The sequence below is a fragment of the Delphinapterus leucas genome, chromosome X (assembly GCF_059928025.1).
Source record: "Delphinapterus leucas isolate spDelLeu-1000000601 "Yukka" chromosome X, BTC_Dleu_Yukka2, whole genome shotgun sequence".
NCBI classification, from domain to species: domain Eukaryota; kingdom Metazoa; phylum Chordata; class Mammalia; order Artiodactyla; family Monodontidae; genus Delphinapterus; species Delphinapterus leucas.
In genome coordinates this window covers 134,325,049-134,345,856 of record NC_143150.1, presented here as the reverse complement: position 1 = coordinate 134,345,856, position 20,808 = coordinate 134,325,049, and the positions used below count along the sequence as shown (strand labels likewise).

At 56.0% G+C, this 20,808-nt stretch overlaps 2 protein-coding genes across 3 annotated transcripts in view; both read right to left on the bottom strand.

The window, feature by feature from the left end:
* Positions 1-20,808, bottom strand: part of LOC111168265 (serine/threonine-protein phosphatase 2A regulatory subunit B'' subunit beta) — a 52,734-nt gene that overhangs the window by 19,483 nt on the left and 12,443 nt on the right. Inside the window, exon 2 of one of the 2 annotated variants that reach the window (XM_022561889.3) lies at positions 9,145-9,330. The exons of the other annotated variant lie outside the window; for it this stretch is intronic. Within the exon in view, the coding sequence (XP_022417597.1) occupies positions 9,145-9,330 (186 nt within the window). The remainder of the gene's footprint in view (positions 1-9,144; positions 9,331-20,808) is intronic. 2 annotated transcript variants of the gene reach the window in all.
* On the bottom strand, positions 9,347-19,796 carry LOC149744413 (uncharacterized). The gene is made up of 3 exons (XM_089903901.1): positions 19,572-19,796; positions 18,675-18,742; positions 9,347-17,386 (listed from the first exon to the last, which is right to left on the bottom strand). The coding sequence occupies exons 1-3, from the start codon at positions 19,794-19,796 to the stop codon at positions 16,519-16,521; spliced, it is 1,161 nt and encodes a 386-aa protein (XP_089760027.1). The 3' UTR covers positions 9,347-16,518.

The window sequence follows — 20,808 nt, the reverse complement described above, 5'->3', positions numbered from 1 at the left end:
CCACAGCTCCCCAGGGAAACCCCGCAGTCACTCAGCATCGGGAGCCGCACCCTCACCGACGGAACAGGCAGAAGCTGCCGAAACGCCGGGACCTGGACACGCTCGGAACCCAGGGAGCAAGCCGACACTCAAGGGCTGGACGGCCTTCAAGTGCGCATTTACCAAGACGACCACCCTCAGCCCAGAAAACAAGTCTCAGTACATCTGGAAGCACTGAGACCAGACAGAGCACCCCTGCCCACGACAGAACTAAACTGGAAATCAGTAACCAAAACATGTGTAAACAAGGTGCAGGAGTTGAAAATCAAAACAACGAAATTCTAAATAACACATCAGCCAAAGGAGAAGTTACAAGACAAACACAAATGTAGTTTGCACTGAATGAGAAGGGGAAAAAAAAAACAAACACGAAAAAACCCAAAAACCAACACATCAACAATGTTTGGGATGCCGGTCAAGCAGCGCCCGGAAGGAAGTTCACAGCATTAAGTGCTTCCGTGAGCAAAGCAGAAAGGCTGAGTGCACAAAGCTGCCTCGTTAAGAAACTGCAAGGAGAACAGTTAGCCCTAAAGAGAGCAGAAGAGAGGAAATAATAAAGACGGGAAATCGCTGCAATAGGAAATCATTACAGAAAAGTTAGCAAAACTAAAAGCTAGTTCTCAGAAAAGATCAGGAAAATAAAAAAACTTCTGGCCAAGCTGACTGAGGACAAGGACAGAAGACACAAATGCCAACATCAGAAGTGGCAGAGGGACGTCAGTCAGTACAGACCCTAAACGTGTGGAATCTTACCAACAACGTGTGTCAATAAATTCACCAAGTCATGGGAGCTGGGCACACACTTGAAAGACAGGAACTACCCCATCAAACGCAATGTCCACAACCTTCCCAGGGAGAGAATGTCCAACCCCAATGCTTCACTGTGCATTCTGCCAACGTTTAACGTAGAACACCAGCCCAGTTCTAAACACACGGCTCTGGAAAAGAGGGCAATAGCCCAACCAATTCTGTGAGGCCAGGCCACCCTGCTACCGAACCAGAGAACTCACTAAACAAGGCATCTCCAGATGGGCGTCTTTCCGGAGCCTGGATTTAAACCCTAACAAGACACCAGCAATCAGGATCCAAAAGCACGTAAGGAGGAAGAGACAGGATTTATGATGAAATGGGATTCATCCAAAGACGCAAGACGGCTTGAGGGAAGAAGAAAAACCACAGGAGCCCTCAATACGTGCAGAAAAGCACTGGGCAATTTTCAACACGCCTTCGAGATTTCACACAGTACAAGGGCTCTCAGCAAACTAGGTTCCTCAACCTGATAAAGGACACAGGAGCAGCTGCAGCCCCCACACTGCATCTGCTGGGAGCGACGCGCCCTAAGGCTGGGGGGGGAGGGCTGTGCTGCTCCCACACCCTGAGACAACGTCCTCAGGGAGGCCCGGCCAGCACAGTGAACAGGGCAGGAAAGAGGATACAAGACACGCAGATTACAGAGGAAACGGGGACACCCTCTTTATCTGTGGAGGACATGATCGTCTATTAGAAACTCCTAAGGAACCTGAAAAAGTGATCTGATGAGTATGTTTCGTCCAAAGTCAACACACAAAAATCAACGGTACTTCTGTACACTTCAAGGAACAGCCGTAAACTGCAGTAAAATAACGCTATTGACGGTATCATCAAAGATATGAAACACTGGGTTATGCCCAAGTATTCATACGTTTGATGAAAGATGAACATGACAAAACGGTACTGAGAGAAATTAACGATGCCTTAAAGTCTGAGAAATGCTGGGGTCATAACCCACCAGACTCGATGTTGGAAAGGCGTGGATTGTCCCCAAATTCACCTGCACACTCAAACGATCACAAGCCGAATCCCAGCAGGCTTCTTTCGCAGACGTGGGGAAGGTGATTCTGAAGTTCGTGTGGGAATGCAGAGACACCAGAACAGTCTCAGCACTTGAGAATCAGAGAGAAGCAGGAAAATCGGCACTGCCTGAAATGAACACAGCAGTGAAGCTACAGCAGCGGGGCCAGTGCTGTCCTGCTGTGACAGACAACCCGTCACCAACACCCAAGAGCGTCCAGGGACAGACTCACGTACGGCAATTCCCGTCGGAAGAAGGTGCTGAGGCAAGTCAGCGGGAGGACGAGGCGCCCAACGAGTGGGTCTGGGGCCACTGGACACTGTGTGCAGAGATGCACCTTCCCTCCTACCCCACATGTGCCAGTACCCAACTCAGAGTGGAGCACAGACCTGAAGGGAAGAGTTACCCGAATCGGCCTTTAGAAGAAAACACAAGAGAAAAATCCTACTGGCCTTGGATTTTCCAGGACTTCTCATCAAGGATACAAATGCATAAACCAAGTAGGGAAAAAATCTGAAAACTGGACACAATCAAAATGAAAAACGTTTGCAATTCCAAAGACTGTTATGAGAGCAGCAAGACGAGCGAACACGGGGAGAAAGCGTCTGCTGCACAGTGCCTCTGACGAAGGACTGGCATCCAGAATGTATGCAAAGCACATATAGCTCACTAGTAAGAAAACACCAGATTTTTAAATGGGCAAATGATCTGAACAGGCATGTCATCAAAGAAGACATACAATGACAAATGGGCACATTTAAAAGATGCTCACTCAGTACTGTCAGTCATTAGAAATGTGCAAATTAAAACAAGTTATCTCCATATACCCAATAGGATAGAGCTGTGGTCTGAATGTTTGTGTCCTCCCCCCCCCCGCCCCCGCCCAAGGTGATGGTATTAGGAGGTGGAGCCTTTAGGAGGTGATGAGGTCATGAAGGTGGTGCCCTATGAACGAACCGGATTAGTGTCCTTAGAAAAGGGACTCCAGAGAGCTCCCTCACCGCTTCTTCCGGGTGAGGACACAGCAAGAAACTTCTGTACCCCAGAGGACAGCCCGCACCAGAACCAGCCCTGCTGACACCTTGATCTGGGACATCCAGCCTCCAGAACTATGAGAAGCAAACTTCTGCTGTTTATAAGCCACCCAGTCTGCAGGATTTGGTACATCAGCCTGAACCAAGACAAATGGCTACAGTGAAAGAGAGAGAAAAGCAAGCGTGCAGGGGATGTGGAGAGACGGGAACCCACACGTGCGGGTGGGGATGCAAGATGGCGCAGCTGCCGTGGAAGTCAGCTGGGTGGCCCCTCAGTAAGTCAAACACAGAATTACCACACGACCCAGCAATTCCACTCCTAGGTATGTGTACACACACACACACCACCGCCGCCCCCCAGCCAAAAGAACTGAAACGGGGCCTCACACAAACACTCGTACTCAAATGTTCACAGTAGCACTGCTCACAACAGCCAAAAGGTGGAAACCACCCAAACGCCCATCTATGGATGAGTGAATAAGCAGAATGGGGTCCAAGCACCTAATGGAATATGACCCAGCCATGAAAAGGAGTGAAGCTCTGACACGGGCTACCACGTGGATGGACATTGAGGACATGATGCCAAGTAAAGGAAAGAAGCCAGACACAGGACAATTCGTGTATTGGTTCCATTAATATGAAATCTTTAGAACAGGCAAATCCACAGAGACAAGAAGCAGAGGAGCGGTGTCAGGGGCTGGGGGAGGGGGAATGCAGTGATGCCAAGGGGCCCAGAGCTTCTTTTGGGGTGATGAGAATGCTCTGTAACTAGACAGCGGTAAGGGTCGTGCAACACTGTGTATGTAATAAGGGCCTCTAAATTTTAGATTTTAGAATGGCTAACGTGCTGATAGATTTTTATGTGAATTTTACCACAATTAAAAAAAATAAGTACCTACCTATGATTCTATTTACATGAAGTTCTAGGAAACTCTAATCCACAGTGACAGAAAGTAGACCAGTGGGGGCCTGGGGCTGGGCCAGGATGGACTGGAAAGAAGCCAATTTGGGGGGATGCTGGAAATGCTTCTCATCTCGATTGTCTGCATAGTTTCACGGGGATTCACACACATCAAAGCTCACTAAATGGTACACAGTAAACATCTACTGTTTACCTCACATCAGTTATACCTCAAGAGAGCTGCCAAAAAAAGAAAAAGATGCTGATGAGAAACAAACACATAACCAGGGATTGAACATAATCATTAGGGAAATGAGACACGAAGCCACAGTAAGCGACCTCTGCACAGGCACCAGCTCGGCTACAGCTAAGAAGCATCAACACCAAGTGCTGACAGCTTACAGAGCAACTGGCGTCTCACACACTGCTGGCTGCACACACGTAACGGACAGTCACGCTGGAAGACGGTTTTACAGTTTCTTATAAAATTAAAGATATAGTCACCAGATGACCAAGCAATTCAACTCTGCAGCATTTCTCACCTCAGAGAACTTGCAAAGGTGTTGCACAAATCCCGTGTACAGACAACAGCTTTATTTATGAGACAAAACTGGGAACAACCTTTCATCCACCAGTAAACAGATACACCGAGGGACGTGTGTGCACAGAATGCTACTTAGCAGTAAATGCTAAGGACGAACACTGACGATTAGGCTGGGTGAAAGAGGCCAGAAAAACCCAAGACAACCCACCACATGATCCCATTCATGTGAAATTCTAGAAAAGGCAAAACAATAGCACCATAGGGCCAGGGAGTGAGGGTGAGGTAGGCCAGGACCTGGGACGCTTTGCTGCAGGGCTTGCACATGGACAAACATCTCCTCCAGCAACAGATACAAAGAAACTACAAGGGACTAAAAATAACTGCACACACGTGCAGCTGGGGCAAATTATGAACAAGACACAAAAAAGTCAGAACCTAACTGTCACTTCTGCGGTGCCAGGAGCAAAAGCAGGGTCCTGCACCCATGATCCCTGTACACGGCACCACCAAGGGGGTGGGCAGATGCCCAAGCCACTCCCTCTGGCCCAACCCACTGGTCAAGGAGTCCAAGGGACGTCCCTGAGGGATTAGTGTTCCCTACCTTGCCAGTGATGTGGATCCACAGGGGTGAACTTTTATCAAATTCTGTCAAACTGTATACTTAGAACTGGGGAGTGTTACTCTGTGTCCATTATATCTCAATAAAGCTGACTGAAAAATAATTGTTCAATTCAAGAAGCTGGAAAAAAGTGACAACAGAAAAAATGTTATAAAGTAACAAAAATGAAAGCAGAGGTTTATGAAGGAGATGAACAAAAAATTAAAGTACTCAATGAAGTTGATAGATTCTTATCTGAAAAAATATAAGTTAACCTCTAGCATGACTAGTCAAAAGGAATCTGAGATAAATAACCCTACGAAGACAAAGGGTCAAATGTGCAGACTTGATGTTCTTGGATTGAAAGAATCAATACTGCCAAAATGAATATACTACCCAAGGCAATCTACAGATTCAATACAAACCCTATCAATTTACCAATGGCATTTTTCATAGAACTAGAAGAAAAAAATTTTTAATTTATATGGAAACACAAAGACCCCCAAATAACCAAATCAATCTTGAGAAGAAAAACAGAGCTGGAGTAATCAGGCTCCCTGGCTTTGGACTACACTACAAAGCTACAGTAATCATAACAGTATGGTTCCGGCATAAAAACATTCAACAGAACAGGATAGAAAGCCCAGAGATAAACCCATGCACCTATGGTCAATTAACCTATGACAAAGGAGGCAAGAATATACAATGGAGAAAAGACAGTCTCTTCAATAAGTGGTGCTGGGAAAGTTGGACAGCTACATGTAAAAGAAAGAAATGAGAACACTGTGTAATACCATACACAAAAAAACCTCAAAATGGATTAAAGACCTAAATGTAAGACCAGATATTATAAAACTCTTACAGGAAAACAAAGACAGACACTCTGACATAAATCACAGCAGTATCTTTTTGAACCTAGCTCCCAGAGTAATGAAAATAAAAACAAAAATAAACAAATGGGACCTAATTAAACTTAAAAGTTTCGCATAGCAAAGGAAATCATCAAAACAAAACAAAAAGACAACACACAGAGTGGGAGAAAACATTTGCAAACGAAGCAACTGACAAAGGATTTATCTCCAAAATATACAAACAGCTCATGCAGCTCAGTATGAAAGAAAACAAGCCAACTGAAAACTGGGCAGAAGATCTAAATAGACACTTCTCCATAGAAGACATACAAATGGCCAAAAAGCACATGAAAAGATGCTCAACACTGCTAACTCTCAGAGAAATGTAAATCAAAACTACAATGAGGTATCACCTCACACTGGTCAGAATGGCAACTGTTAAAAAATGTACAAGCAACAAATGCTGGGGAGGGTGTGGAGAAAAGGGAACCCTCCTACACTGCCGGTGGGAATGTAAGTTGGTGCAGCCACTGTGGAGAAGAGTGTGGAGGTTCCTCAGAAACCTAAAAACAGAGTTGCCAAGTGATCCAGCTAACCCACTCCAGGGCATATATCCAGAGAAAACCATAATTTGAAAAGATAAACACACCCCAATGTTCATTACAGCACTATTTACAATAGCCAAGACATGGAAGCAACCTAAATGTCCATCAACAGGTGAACGGATAAAGATGTGGTACATACGTACAATGGAATATGACTCAGCCATCAAAGAGAATGAAATCATGCCATTTGCAGCAACATGGATGGACTTAGAGATGATCATACTAAGTGAAGTAAGTGAGACAGAGAAAAATACCATATGATATCACTTCTATGTGGAATCTAAAAAAATGATACAAATGATCTTATTAACAAAACAGAAACAGACTCACAAACTTAGAAAGCAAACTTATGGCTACCAAAGGGGAAAGGCAACGGGGAGGGATAAATTAGGGGTCTGGAGTTAACATATACACCCTACTACATACAAGACAGATAATCAACAAGGACCTACTGTATAGCACAGGGAACTCTGCTCAATATCGTGTAATAACCTAAGTGGGAAAAAAATTCTGAAATAGAAACAGATATATGTATAAGTGAATCACTTTGCTGTACACCTGAAACTAACACAACACTGTATATCAATTATACTCCAAAAGAAAACAAAAATTTTAAAAGAATCATACGAGAAGATAAGGAAAAGCTTTAGAATAATACATTTATAATCATGCCAACGATTGTTTTAGAAAAAAGTATAAATAACCAAAAGTGACCCCAGAAATTAAAACCCTTAATAAAGCAGTAACATTAAAGGAAATTAAAACTCAAAGAGGAAAATGTGGAGGAAAGCGATCATGGCGGAGGAGGAGAAAGACATGGAACTCACATCCTCCCACAAATACAAGAACAATCCACCTGCGTGTGGAACAGCTCTCACCGGACACCTACTGCACACTGGCAGAAGACCTCAGACTACAGAAAGGGCAAGAAAATCTCCAAGGAACCAGGCAGGGCAAAACAAAGAAGAGAAAAAGAGAGAGAGAGAAAGGAATGGGGACAGGACCTGGGCCCCCGGGAGGGAGCTGTGGAAGAGGAAAGGTTCCTGCACCCTGGAGAGTGCCCTCGCTGGCAGGGAGATCAGCGTGGACGAAGGGGGAGCTTCAGGGCCTCAGAGAGAGCACAACAACAGGTCTGAGAAAGGCAACGCAGACAGTGACCTGCACATACGGTGGTCACTGCTGCCCTGTGCTCCCCAGACTGAGACACCCGTCCACTGGGGCGGGTGGGGGCTGGGCGCTGAAGCTTGGGCTTCAGAGGTCAGACCCGGGGAGAGGACGGGGGTTGGCTGTGTGGAGACATCCTGAAGGGGCTGGAGTGTGGCCATGGAGGGTGTACGTGGAAGAAGCCTGGGTCCCCCCGGAGAGGCAAGGCACGATTGCTGGGGGATGTGCAAGGGGAACGGCGGGACCACTGAAGAAGCTTCTCTCCCCAAGCGCGCACACTCTCAGGCAATAGCACACCGCCTACACGAACCCCGGGGTGGGCGTGAGCCACCGCTGCTCCGAGAGATGAGGGAGCAGGCAACAATCACTGCCCCTGCCATCTGGGAGCAGGCCGGCTGCCACTGTGCCTAAGAGACCAGCGAGCAGGTGCTAATCACTGTCCCTGCCCGGCGAGGGCCTTGGGAGCGCGCGCGGGCCACCGCACTTGCTGAGAGACCTGTCAGCAAGCGCCAATCACTGCCCCTGCTGGTAGGGGCCCCGGGAGTGCGCACGGGCTGCCGGCCCCTGCACACCCCTATTACGGGGGTAACAGCAAGCACACGCTGAGGAAAGAGGTGGCAAGCATGCCAAACTAAAAGCTGCCCTTGTGCCAAAAATATTAAGGAACAGAGTCCCACATAAAATAGCCTCCCAAGACTACAACACGTAATTGTTTCTCCTAAACTCAGAGTAAGAGAAATGTAAGTACAAGAAGCAGAGAAACTACTCGCAGCTAACAGACCAAGAGAATTCCCCTGAAGAGACAGACAACGGGACAGACCGCTTCATTCTAACAGACACGAGTTAAAAAGGGGGCAGTAAACACCCTGGAGGAGGAGGGGTCCAGACGGCGCACAGGAAGAGGCGGAGTTCGAGTCTCCTCACAACAGGGCACCGGCCGGGTGCGGTGGGGCCTCAGACATCTAAAGGGAAGGGAGGGATCCCCAAGCAACTGGGCAGGACGTGGAGGGGAAGGAGGAGGGGAGGAAAAGTGGAGGTGGGATGGGACCGGCACCCTCGGGCCGGGGAGGGGAGGGGTTCCCACATGGGAGGGGGATCAGGGGGTCAGAGGGGAGCGTGGCCAGCGTCTCCCCCGACCACTCGGGCCCTGGCGAGCCTGCCGGGGTCCTGGGCCTAACCCTCAGCCCTCCAGGGCCCCTCCCGCTGTGCTAGGCCTAAGCCCCACCCCTCAGGCCTCTTCCAGGCCCCTTTTTTCTTTTTTCTGCTGTCATGGTTCTGTTTTGCCTTGTTGTTGTTGTTTTATTTTTAATTTTACAATATTTTTATTTTTCTAGGTTTATTTTAGTTTTTATTCTTTCTTATTGCCCTGCTTTGCCTTTTTTTTTTTTTTTGCAGTGCCGTGTGGCTTGTGGGATCCCGATTCCGAGGCCGGGGGTCGGGCCTCAGCTCCTGTGGTAGCAGCACCAAGTCCAAACCGCTGGACTAACAGAGAACCTCAGGCCCCAGGGAATATCAGGCAGTGTGAGGCCACGACCGCAGGGGGACCACGGGCCACGTCCCCACGCGCAGACACCCACCTTGGCCACTCTGCCCATGTCCCCCATGGTGGCCCTCTCGTGCGGGAACTGGGCGAAAGTCCTCTCGATCTTGGCGATGATGGCGTCTACGTTCACCGCGTCCTGCGGGCGGCCTCGGGGAAAGTAGAATGTGGGGATGCTCAGGCTGGCAGCGGGCGGCAGGGGCTGCTCCTTCCTCGTCTGGACCTGAGAGAGAGAGCAGTGAGGACCCAGCACGGTGAGCACCTGCTTCCCGCCGGTGCGTACTGAGCAGAGGCGGGCTGGACCAGAGCGGCTGCCCCGAGCCCAGCGAACCCGACTGTGGACAGAACGCCCAGACCATCACCGGGCTGACTGCAGACACGGGAGGTGACGCGGCCCGTGGCGGAGCGCCACACACACGGCCCTGCTTCCCCCGATCCTGCCTCGGGTGTGACCCCTAAGGACAAGGACGGCTGCTGAGAGAACCTGCCCTCCTGCCCTCCCGGGAGGCCAAGGTCGGCACAGGGGGGCTGTCCCCTCGTTTGCGTCTCGCGCCTGGAACCGCCTGTCCCCACACCACCCTCCCCTGTGGACGGGATGTGAGGCCAGCGCTGTGGCTGGGCGCGGCCCTCAGAAAGCACCACAGCCCCGAGGGCTCAGCATCCTGGCACAGGGAGCACCCGGAAGCCATCCTGGAGCCACACCGCACCTTCCAAATGGCAGTGTCACGATGTCTGCCCAGTGGCTGGCGGGGTGACCTGTGAGCTCAGTGTAGTCACAGGTCAGAAGCGTGCACCACGCATGCAAAGGAGGGTTGCGTGCGCCAACGCCCCTGAGTAGACGGGACCAGTCAGTGGAACCACTCAGGAAGCACCTGCTGGGAGTGGACGCGCTGGGACTGGGCAGCTCTGGGGAGGCCGGGAGGGTGGCCACACTCGGTGAGGCTTGCTGTCCCTGGACTGTGGGGTGCTGTCCCCCTGCAGGATGTGCAGTGTGCCTCTGCACTGACCCGGGAAGGCCTCCTGGGTGCCAGAAACAGCTGCCCCGAGTCACGGCCTGTAATGCCCATGGAGACTCACGCATCCGGGCATCCCTGATGGGCAGGGACAGGGAAGCACAGTCCAGCCCACGGCCCACCTCCTAGACACACCCCAGATTCCCTGTGGTTGGGGACACGAGGACACACCGTGACGCAGCAGAAAGAGCCCAGGGTCCTGGTGGGAAGCGCTGGAGCGAGGGATGAGCACCCAAGGCCTCAGGCCATGGGACCGGCGGGGGACGGGGAGTGACCAGGTATTCCAGAGAGGGGACGGCGAGGGGTACGCCCACCAATGAGGTCTGGGAAACTCAGCTCACCCAGGGCACTAGGACACACGGAGCCCACGGCCCCTGGGCATCCAGAGACACACGTGGAAAAGCAGATGGAAGGCAAACGCAGGAGAGAGGGCTCACAGGTAGCACTGCCCCACCAGGAGTGGTTACATCCAGGGGGTTGGGGCGGGCAGCCAGGCCCGCACAGCCAAGGACGGGGCGCGGTGGCGGTGTGCTCACGGCGGGGTGCCCCCGTCCCAGCTGCCCCGACCAGGCACACACAGCACAGCTCCACGCCCACAAGCACCAGGGGCCCCGCCACCAACCTGCAGCCGAGACACAGCACACGGCCCTCAGGAGTCACGCTGTGCACTGATTCTAACGTTGTGAGTGGACGTCACTCTTACAGCCTGCAACTCAGACCGCTTCTCCACCCGCAACACAGCAGGAGACAGCAGGCATCCCCCTCAGTCACACCTCGGGACCTCCCGCGACCCCTCGGTCACATCAGGGACCTCCCGCGTCCCCTCGGTCACACCTTGGGACGTCCCACGACCCCTCGGTCACATCAGGGACCTCCCGCGTCCCCTTGGTCACACCTCGGGACCTCCCGCGACACCTCGGGACCTCCCGCGACCCCTCGGTCACATCAAGGACATCCCGCGTCCCCTCGGTCACACCTCGGGACGTCCCATGTCCCGTCAGCCACATAGGGGATGTCCCGCATCCCCTTCTGTCACGTCGCGGATGCCCCACGTCTCCTGTGTTTCCTGAGGCCCCAGCTGAGGAGGCAGCTGTTCAGTGCTTGGTGACCTTGCACGGGGCAGTGACCGTACCAAGAGGAGGTGGAGTCGTCATGAGTCGGCTGTACCAGGTCCGTGTGGCAGCCTGGGGACACTGGGCAACGAGTTCTGTGGTCACCACGGGGCCAACACAATCCTGAGGGGCTGCGTTCAGACTTGGCTCAGTCCTGAGAGGCAAGCGGGAGATGGGAGGCGCCCGGAGGGGAAGGAGAGGCACAGCAGGCCGCCCTGAGGGCCGGCATGGCCACGGGCTGGGGCAGCAACAGCACAGGGATGGGGTGGGGGGACGGCTGGAAGCGGGAGGACAGGCCCCGGAGGAGCCCCTGCCCCGGGAGGGGCCGCGGGACGCCTAACGTTCCATTCAGACTCGGCCTTGTCGGCGCCCAGGGACAGAGGCTGACCCCCTCCTCCCAGCCCTAGGACGTCCTGGCTCTGGGGCTTGGTCTCGGGGCAGAGCTGCTGGGCTGTGACGCCCACCTACCGCGGCAAAGAACAGCCGCAGGGGAAGCAAGACCCAGCGCCGGTCCTGAGGACGGAGAGATTCGAGGGTTCACGCGTCACCTGGGGACGCCCAGGCTTCACCTGGGGAATGTTTCCTCCGGTTTCACTCCTCTTGGCGGGTTCAGTTTTCCTCGCCTGTGTTTGGAGGGCAGGATGGAGCGCAGGCCCCATGTCCTGGGCTGTCACCTGTAGCAGCTCATGGCTCACGCCTGTGGAAAGGGCTGCTGGCTTGCACTGACACCTCTGGCATCCTCCCCGGCACGGCGGCACTCAGCGCCGGGTGCCACCATCGCCCATCCCTGAAGCAGCTGGGCCGGCTGGTCCCAGGGCAGGTATCCCCACCTGCCAAGCCACGGCCGCAGACACATTCAGACAAGGTGTCGCTCAACAACATGCGCTATTTTCTCCGCTGTCAGGACGGGGACGCCGCCCTCACCAGCCACCAGGAAGCGAAGGGAAATGAAGCCGCCAAGGACATGGCGGAGTGGAGCCTCGCCTCCTGAGAGCAGTGAGCTCTCCCCATGTCACCAGCTCTGTGGCACCTGCCCCACGTCAGCTCGTAGGCCCCTCCCAGGAGAACTGGGCTCAGGCAGGAAGCAACGCGCTCCCAAATGGAAGGTCTGAATTGCAGGATGGAACGAAGGGCAAGGAACATGGTGCCTACATGGGTAAATCCACGCACACGCCCTCCACGTACATCGGTAATAAGAATATTGTTTTACCTCTCTTTAAAGACTCTCTCAGGACAACAACATGAAACGAGAGGGTACCGGCAGTGAAGGGTTTGAAGGTTTTGAGTTGGAGGGTAAAGATACTCACTCTGTACCTAGAGAAACGAAGTCACTGACCTTGTAAGATGAGCAGTAAGCTAGTCTTAAGTGCTCCGGCGAGGAAAAGATAAAAAAGAGGGAAAGGAGAGCATAAAAAGAAACATAAATAAGATCGTGAAAATAAATCAGAATGGATTAATAGTCCTTATAAATGTAAATGGATGAAATGTTCCAATTAGAAAACAAAGATCAGACGGAAAAAAGAAAGTAAGACTGACTTACAGGAAACACATGTAAGATATAAGGACACAGAGGTGGAAAACTTTTAACAAGTGGAAAAAGATACAGCAGCCAACAGTGACAAAAAGAAGGCTGGCATCGCCATATTCACGCCCAGATAGGGTTGAAAGTCTGGATGTGACAGACAGATGGTCAGGACACCACACTGGGCGTCCATCACGGGAAGCTCTGCCGACCCGGAGCTGACCGGTGCCCCAGCACAGCCTCGGCGCCGACCAAGCCAAGGTGCTGGGGAAATGCAGGGACGCGGCACAGAGGCAGGCCAGGCCCGCTCCCCCGCCACCCCTGACGGACCACCGGATGACGGAAAAACAAACAGCTGGGCACGGACACGAGAGATTTACAGTGTAATCTCTGGGACATAAATAGAGCGCGGCCGGCACAGCTGCAGGACACGCGTTCTTTTCCAGCACACAGGGCGCTGTTGGGAGCCGGCCACCTCCAGGCCCCAAACAGGCCTTAGCAGAGCCAGAGGGGACCACAGGGGCTGTTTCCTGAGCTACTTGCGTCCAGGCTGGACGTCCACAATGAAAGCGGACGTGGCACAAATACGTGTGTGTGTGTATGTGTGTGTGTGTGTGAGAGAGAGACAGACAGACAGGGAGGATTCTCAAGCAGGGCTGAAGCCTCTCAGAAGCCAACACAGCAGGTGGGGCACTCGGCTCCCAGAGCAGGGCAGCTTCCCTCCCAGCGACACTCCTGACGCCCGCCTCCCGGCTGTCACCCGAGCACTGGTCAAGATGACACCTGCTCGCAAAGAGCTATTTCTGTCGCCCGCACGGACACCAGCGCTGCCTGACTCATCACGATTCCAGACATCACGGAGACGCCTGGGGCCCCCAGAACACAGGCGGGCTGAAAACTCGGCCTCATGGGAAAGCACGGCCATCCCTGCGCAGCGGCAGGGGCCCCGGGAGGTGGGCCCGCACAAGCAAGCGCCCAGTCCAGCCTTCTCTAAACGCAGTCTTGCATGGCCAGCGCCCCGTCGGGCAGACGCACTAGCTGGGGCGGCGGAAACGACCATGGCTCCGACTCTGCCAGGGCAGGATGCAGGGCAAGTGCGGCACAGCCCGGGAGCAGCAACCAGCGGGCCGGCCCCATCCGAGCCGAGACCCAGGGGCAGCGGCCAAGCCCGGTGGGCGGCGCAGGGACACGGGCGGGCACGGCGCCCACCAGAGTCCACCGCCGGGATGGGAGGCCCTGCAGGCCGGAGCTGCTTCTCCTCTGACCCCAGGGCCCCTCCCCACCGGCTGGCGGCAGGCTCCCCAGCTAGATCTGCCAAGGGCCCGCTGGACGGACAGCAAGAGTCCAAATGTGAAAGTTTAAAGCAGAGGCGCCAAAACAAAGATGAGAACGGCTGGCCCTGAGCATGGGTTTGTTCAAAAGTCCTCTAGCCACCACAGGAGAGGGACCGGCGTCGAGATGCCACATGAGCCACAGAGGTTTCCAGGGGAGAAAAGGTGGCTGGAGAGCAAAGTCTCAGACCCACGAGGAGCTGGGCCGAGCAGGGCGGCTGCCGTGAGGGGACAGGCCGGGGCTCCACGTCCACGAGGCAGGGTCCTGAGATGTCGGCTGGGTCTGCACCCCCGGCCAGAGGACGCTGGGGCCCCAAAGGGCCGGAAGGCAGGGCTGGGGGCGTGGACGGGACGGGGGGGCGGTGTGAGGGGTCACATCCGTGGGCTCAGGGACCCGGGGGCCCACGTCCGACCCCTGGGTCCTGGGAGCATGGATCAAGGGGGTACTCAGGGCCCACCCTACGCGGGGCCGTGACCCCGCGCGGTGTCCGAGACGGTCAGAGTCCCCAGGCCAGGCTGTCACCGTGTGGAGGAGAGGTCAGGTCAACACCCAGCACTGTCCCCCGGGGGTGGCTGCGCTGGGTTCTTGGTGCCCCGTGCATCCACCTGAAGGACCCCACAGGGCAGCTGGACGGGAATGAGCGGGACCAGAGCACGGTGACAGCGGAGGAGAGCGTGTGCAGAGCCCGAGAGTCAAGCGCCGGGGGACGGAGCGTCAGGACCCGGCTTGGACAGGGCGGACAGCACGGCCATAGCGGCCCCTCGAGGGCTTGTGACGAGGTCTGAGGGACGTCGCAGTGGATGACCTGGGGGCCGTTCAGAGCGCGCAAGGCGCGGGTGCCACAGGCAGGGCAGGCGGGCGGACACAGGCCGCAGGGGCAGGACAGCCTCCCACGCATGACACAGCCTCGCTGCACACCTTCCCTTGGCCCCAAAACCAGCGCGGACGCCCCAAGCTGGCAGCAGGGCCGGCATGTACGAAGCACCCCCCCATCCCTCCATAGTCCCCGTCTGCCCACAAGGCCAACCCCACCTCCCTCAGGCCATCCTCTCCGGCCACACCCCCATCTCCACACGCCCTCCTCCCCATACCTTCCCCGGCTGCCCTCCGCCCCCATCATCTCCCCACGCCCCCCACCATCTCCTTCCACGCTCCCCCCATCTCCCCATGCCCTGAGGTCTGCCGACCACCCATGGCTCTGCACCGAGTCCACACTCAAACACCAAGGGGCAAAGGGAGCCAGGAAAACTCTCCTCCTGGACACTCCCCCGATGCCCACCCCAAGAAGCACTCACTCCACGCAGTGCGTGCGGACGTTTGTGGGAAATGTCACGGGAACACATCTGCCGTAAGGTGAAACTTCTACCTCTTAAAGGCAACCGTGAATCACGTATCCCAAAAAGTGATTCTGTAAGACCAACAGCCATCCTGGAACAACCAGGCTTTCATGAACAGTTCTGCGTGGAGCCAGGATCCCCCCCCCCAACCAAGATCAAGTCACAGCCGCCGTGGGGGGAGAGGGAAGGGCTCCCCAATCCAGGGAACACCCCGGCACAGCCTGTGTGCACCATGTGTGCACCACGCACACAAACGGTAACCAGCAAACCTCAGACCTCCTCTCTGAAGAAGATCACCCTTAGCTGAGTCCACTTTAAGGTCTCCACGTTCAGATTCTAAATAGACTTTCCTTCTCCACAAGCAACAAACACACATGCATCAGCCACTTGCAGACAGAATTTCACAAGTTGAAGGACAGAGGTCAGACAGACAAGTACCAGAAGCCCTGTAAAAGTTGAGACGCGATCCCAGGAAAAAAATCCAGTTACACTACCAGCAGAAAGCAGGTCTTTTTTCCCACCCCAAACAGCCTGGCTTGATTCGATGTGATTTTTTTTTTGGCCACGAGATGACCTTTCACTCCTTGCCTGGGCGAAAATACAAGTGATTAATGTGCCGAATATCCGTGAGGCAGCAGAACCTCCACTTGCCGAAAGGTCCCAGGTGGCCATGGCTTTTCAACTCCATGGTCCCCTTACACGAATTTACACACGAGGCACAGACACGGGGTTTGCTTCTGTGCGCGCTGAGGAGAAGCACCGTGATGTTTACAAGCCGAGTCGTCACTGAAGCCGCGGAGAAGGGCGCTCCGGCTGGTAGGTGCCTGCGATAAAGCCCTTAAAACAACACAGGCGCTCGCGGCAAACCGCGCTCTCCTTTCCAACAGCGCTGCGCCGTCATTACCCAGGGCGCCACACGCTCCAACGACACGGGGAGGCTCGCTGCGCACCTGCGGAGGGTCGAGTCCCGAAGCCTCCTACTGCCCGAGGTCGACACCTCCCCGCCTCACGCAAGACGCACCACGACGTTGCCCCGCGCCGCGCCCGGGGTATCCGCTGCTAGAACTCCAGGAAAAGAGATGCCGGCGGCTCCCTTCACAGCGCTTTCCCTGACAAACTGCACGGGCACACCTGCTCTCTGCGCGCACGGGCGCTGTTCCAGGGGAGCCGCGCACGGGCGCAGGTGGAGCCCCCCGAGCCCAGGCAGCCCCCCACCCCGACCTCGCCAGAGCGGCGAGGGGCCCGCGGACGCAGCGGACCCGCCCGCCGCACCTGCTGGAAGGCCTTGAGCCTCTTCTTGAAGCGGGAGGGCAGCACGAAGTCGCAGCCGCGGGCCAGCGAGGCCAGCTCCTGCCGCAGGTCGGGGTCCTGGCGCAGGGACAGGTCCCGGAGCCGCATGTCGGCTCGCATGGGCCGCCGGGGCCCGGGCCGGGCGCGTTCGCGGGACTGGAGCTGCGGCTGGCCGGGGCCGGCGGGGTCGGGGTGGTCCGGGCGGCCGGGCTCAGCGCGCTCCATGCGTCGCTGGCCGGCGCTCTGGGGGCCGGGCCTCGGGCGCGCGCATTCCTCAGGCGGGGCCGGGCGGGCGCACGCGGCGGGGGCAGGGGAGGCGTGGCGGACGCGCGGCCCCTCCCGTGGCCCGGGCTGTGCTCCGTGGTGCTGGATGGAGCGCTGGACGCCCGCCCCGAGCTGGCCTGCTGCGCGCGGAGCTGCTCTCCCGCCGAGAGCCTCCCTCAGCTCAGCCTGTAGGCAGGCCGGCAAGGGCAGCGGACCTGGAGACGCCGCCTGCCGGCTCCTGGGAGGGTGGGCCTTCTCTCCGGACAAGGGCAGCCTGTCCAGGACTAAGCGGAACCTGCTACAGAGCCCGCGGCCGGCACCCCGGCCGCGCCCGCCCAACAGCCCACGTGCGGCCCAAGAGCTGGTACATCGGGAAAACGGCCCCAAACGAAGGGGGCACCCACCAGCCCTTCAGGAGTTGAGAAGATACACTTAACCGGCAGAGGATGCTCTGACGGCCTTTGTTTAAAACTCGGGGTTGGGGTGGAATACGGGGTCTTATTGCTCTCGCCCTGTCGTACACGGCTGTGTAGGGTGTAGTGGAACGCAGATGACATAGATGGTGTGAGTGGTGTGGAATACGACACAGACGATGCATACTGTCGTGTCATGTGAGCGATGAGAGCACGCGACTCAGCCCCTGACACGAAGATGAACCAGCAGCAGAGCCAGGCCCCCCCTCTGGGCGGTCTTTTCCCCCACATACCGTCTAGAGCAGGCCTGCATGTCCCACCCCTGAAATCCCAGGACCCCAGGAACGCCTGCTCCGGCCAAAGCTGACCTTCCCTGCCCCCTTCCCTCTGCCCCCAGACAAAGATGTTGGGGAAATGACCTCGGGGGTCGAAAGGCACTTCACCCATCCACCCTCCTCCTTGTCTTTCTAATGGACTTTTTTTGGGGGGAGGGTAGCTTTTGTTTTACAGAGACGCTGGGCAGAAAGTACAGATCTCCCATGTGCTTCCCCTGCGGAGCCCAGGTTCCCTGTCACAAACACCCCGCACTGGGTGCTGCATCTGTTACAGCGATGAGCACACAGGATGACCCCATGCTGATATGCTGCTATGAACAGAAGTCCACGGTTCCCCCTAGGGTGCATCGTGGTGGTGCACATTCTGTGGGTCTGGACAAACGCACAGTGACGTGTGTCCACCATTACAGCATCACGCAGCGCGGGGTCCCTGCCCTGGAGTCCCCTGGGCCCGGCCTGTTCATGTCCCTCCCCAACATTGACTTCTTACTGTGTCCGTATTCTGTCCTAACCCTAGCTGGGATCTGCCCTTCCCGGCATGTCCCCTAGCCGGGCTCGCTGGGGTCTGCCCTTCCCGGCGTGTCTCCTAGCCAGGATCGCAGGGGTCTGCCCTTCCTGGCGTGTCCCCTAGCTGGGATCACAGGGCTGCAGCCTCTCAGACCCGCTTCCTCTTTCATCTGCACCATCACCCCGCCCCAAATTCCTCTTCAAACTCCTGTTCAGGGGGCTGCCCTCTCTCCTGTCCTTCCCCTCTGCCTCTTTCCCATCTCTTTACCCTATTTTGTCCTTCTTCCCATTCCCAGAACATCCTCAAAGATTCAGAGGTTGGCTGGCGACCCCTCTGGTTCTCCAGACATGCAGACAGGGGCAGTGTACGCACCGCAACGTGGCCACAGAACCAGCCTAGCTGGTGTAGGGCCACAGGGCCTAAGTTCTGCCCTGTCCAGACCTGGACACAACACGCAGGAAGGCCCCCAATACCACGCCCCGGGCAGGGACCAGGTTCAGGACAAACTTCTGATTTCACGGTGTCGGCAGCAGGTCATCAGTGGCTCAGGGAGACTTCCGGACCCAGGCGCAGCCCTGTCACTCCGCGCTGCGTCTCTGCCACGAACGGCCACACCTGCAGGCTCACTCTCGTTCCCCCCTCCCCTGCAAACCCCAGGGAAGAGGTGCTCCTCCTGTAGCTTGAAAAACTGTCCAGGTCCTCCATTGGGGGCCCCTTCTATGCTGCTCCTCCCAGGGGAAGGCAGAGCATGTTTCCTGCCCCAGACCTGGGCTTGTCCCTGTGCCTGGTCCTGGCCAACCAGCCCACGGGATGGCCGCAGGTCCCGTGCCGGCACAGACTGGGGAACACAGACTGCCGAGAACACAGGGGCTGCTAAGCCCAGGGGTGAGTTTTCACAGCAAAGCTCGGCGCTGCTGCACTGAGCGTGAGAGACGAGCACAAGGGCAGGTGGGGCAGCACAGGAACTACACACCTGGGCAGGCCCTGCCCGCAGGGCCTCCCGACCACACAGACTCTACCTTTCCAAGTCAGCTCTCAACTTTTCTGTTTAAGTTTCTGTAGCGATGCTGGTACGCGTGCGTCAACTGCAGTGCTGAGGGGGCATGAAACCAACACCGAGAGAGTCCCCAAGACCCCTCACTTGTAGGTTACAATTTGGCTACAAACCAGAAATTTAATCCAAGTAGAAAAAAGGAATATTTTACTCATTTCTTCACTTCTAGGTAAACTGGGGAAAAATCCATAGCTCCTCCAACACTCAAATGTAGCTCAGGAGAGAGGGAGACTGAGGCCCCCAGCAACCTTCAGTAACGTTTCTGTCCCAGAGCAAGGGCTCACCTGCAGGACAGCCCCGGACGAGGGAGCAGGTGAGGAAACAGGCCGCAGGCCACGGGGTGGTGGGCCTGGCTCAGGTAGGCAGCTGACCTTGCACAGGACTGACGGCTCCGGGCCGCTCCACAGACGGGGAACATCTGCCCCCCGCGGCCACTGCTCTGAGAGCAGCACACCCACCGAGGCAGCGTCTAGAACCACGCGGGCGCTCGGCACGTGCAGACACAGCATCACCGGCTCTCTTTCCCCTCCTTCAGCCCAGGCCCTGGTGCTCCGGAAGCTGAGCCACCAGCCAGGCTGGAGACACTGGCACAAGGAACAGAAAGAGCCATGGGGGCCGGGGGCGGCCCCTCGCTGGCAAAACACCCGTGAAAACTCCTCTCAGCCATGCCTGGTATGGACGGCGCCCAACGCCGGCGGTGCAGACCCTGGGGCTGGCAGCAGGCCACGGGCACCCCTGAGGCCCCGGGTCTCCACGGAGGCCTGAAGTCCCCGGGACGGTAGAGAACAGCTGATCCCTGCCACCAGCACCCCCTCCCCAGGTTGCTCATCCCGTGATTCTCTGAGCTCGGAGCCAAATGCTGGCCAGGAAAACTAAGACGTGATGTACTGTCCACAATTTAGCGTCGATGCAGATAAAATAACGATTCCAGACAATCAGCTCTGCAACCCGGCTACAGAGTCAGCTCGGCCCTGGCCCATCTCCTGCCCCGGCTCCTGAAAGGCCCAGAGGCGGCCAGGCCACGTGCACACGAGGCCCCCAGACGGCAGCGGCTAGAGACGAGGAAGTGCCAGCCTCCTCGTGTGGTCTGAGCGATCTCAGAAAGCTCACGGCGCTTCCCCTCTGGCAAAGGAGTTTTCTGGAAGTCTGTTCTTAAGTTTCTGGACTTATCTGACAACGCTGATCTCTATGCTGCTCTGTGACGACAGCGTGTAGTCTGTAGGACGGAAAGGATCTGACGTTTGTTCAAACGGGCTGTGGTCTGGGACTCGACACCCAGGGAGGTATGCTTCCAGACAAAAGAGGAACGGAGCCCAGATTCACCCCCTGCCTAGATTCTACAGAGCATTTTAAGGAAGAAATGATACCGATATTGAACACCCTTACAGAAAACAGAGCAAGGGGTAACCACTGCCAGCTCCTCTTGGGAGGCCAGCATCCCCCTGACACCACTGCCAAGGACATCACACAGAAGACGGGAGACGGGTGTCCCCCGACCACAGACACACTGACCTCACAACA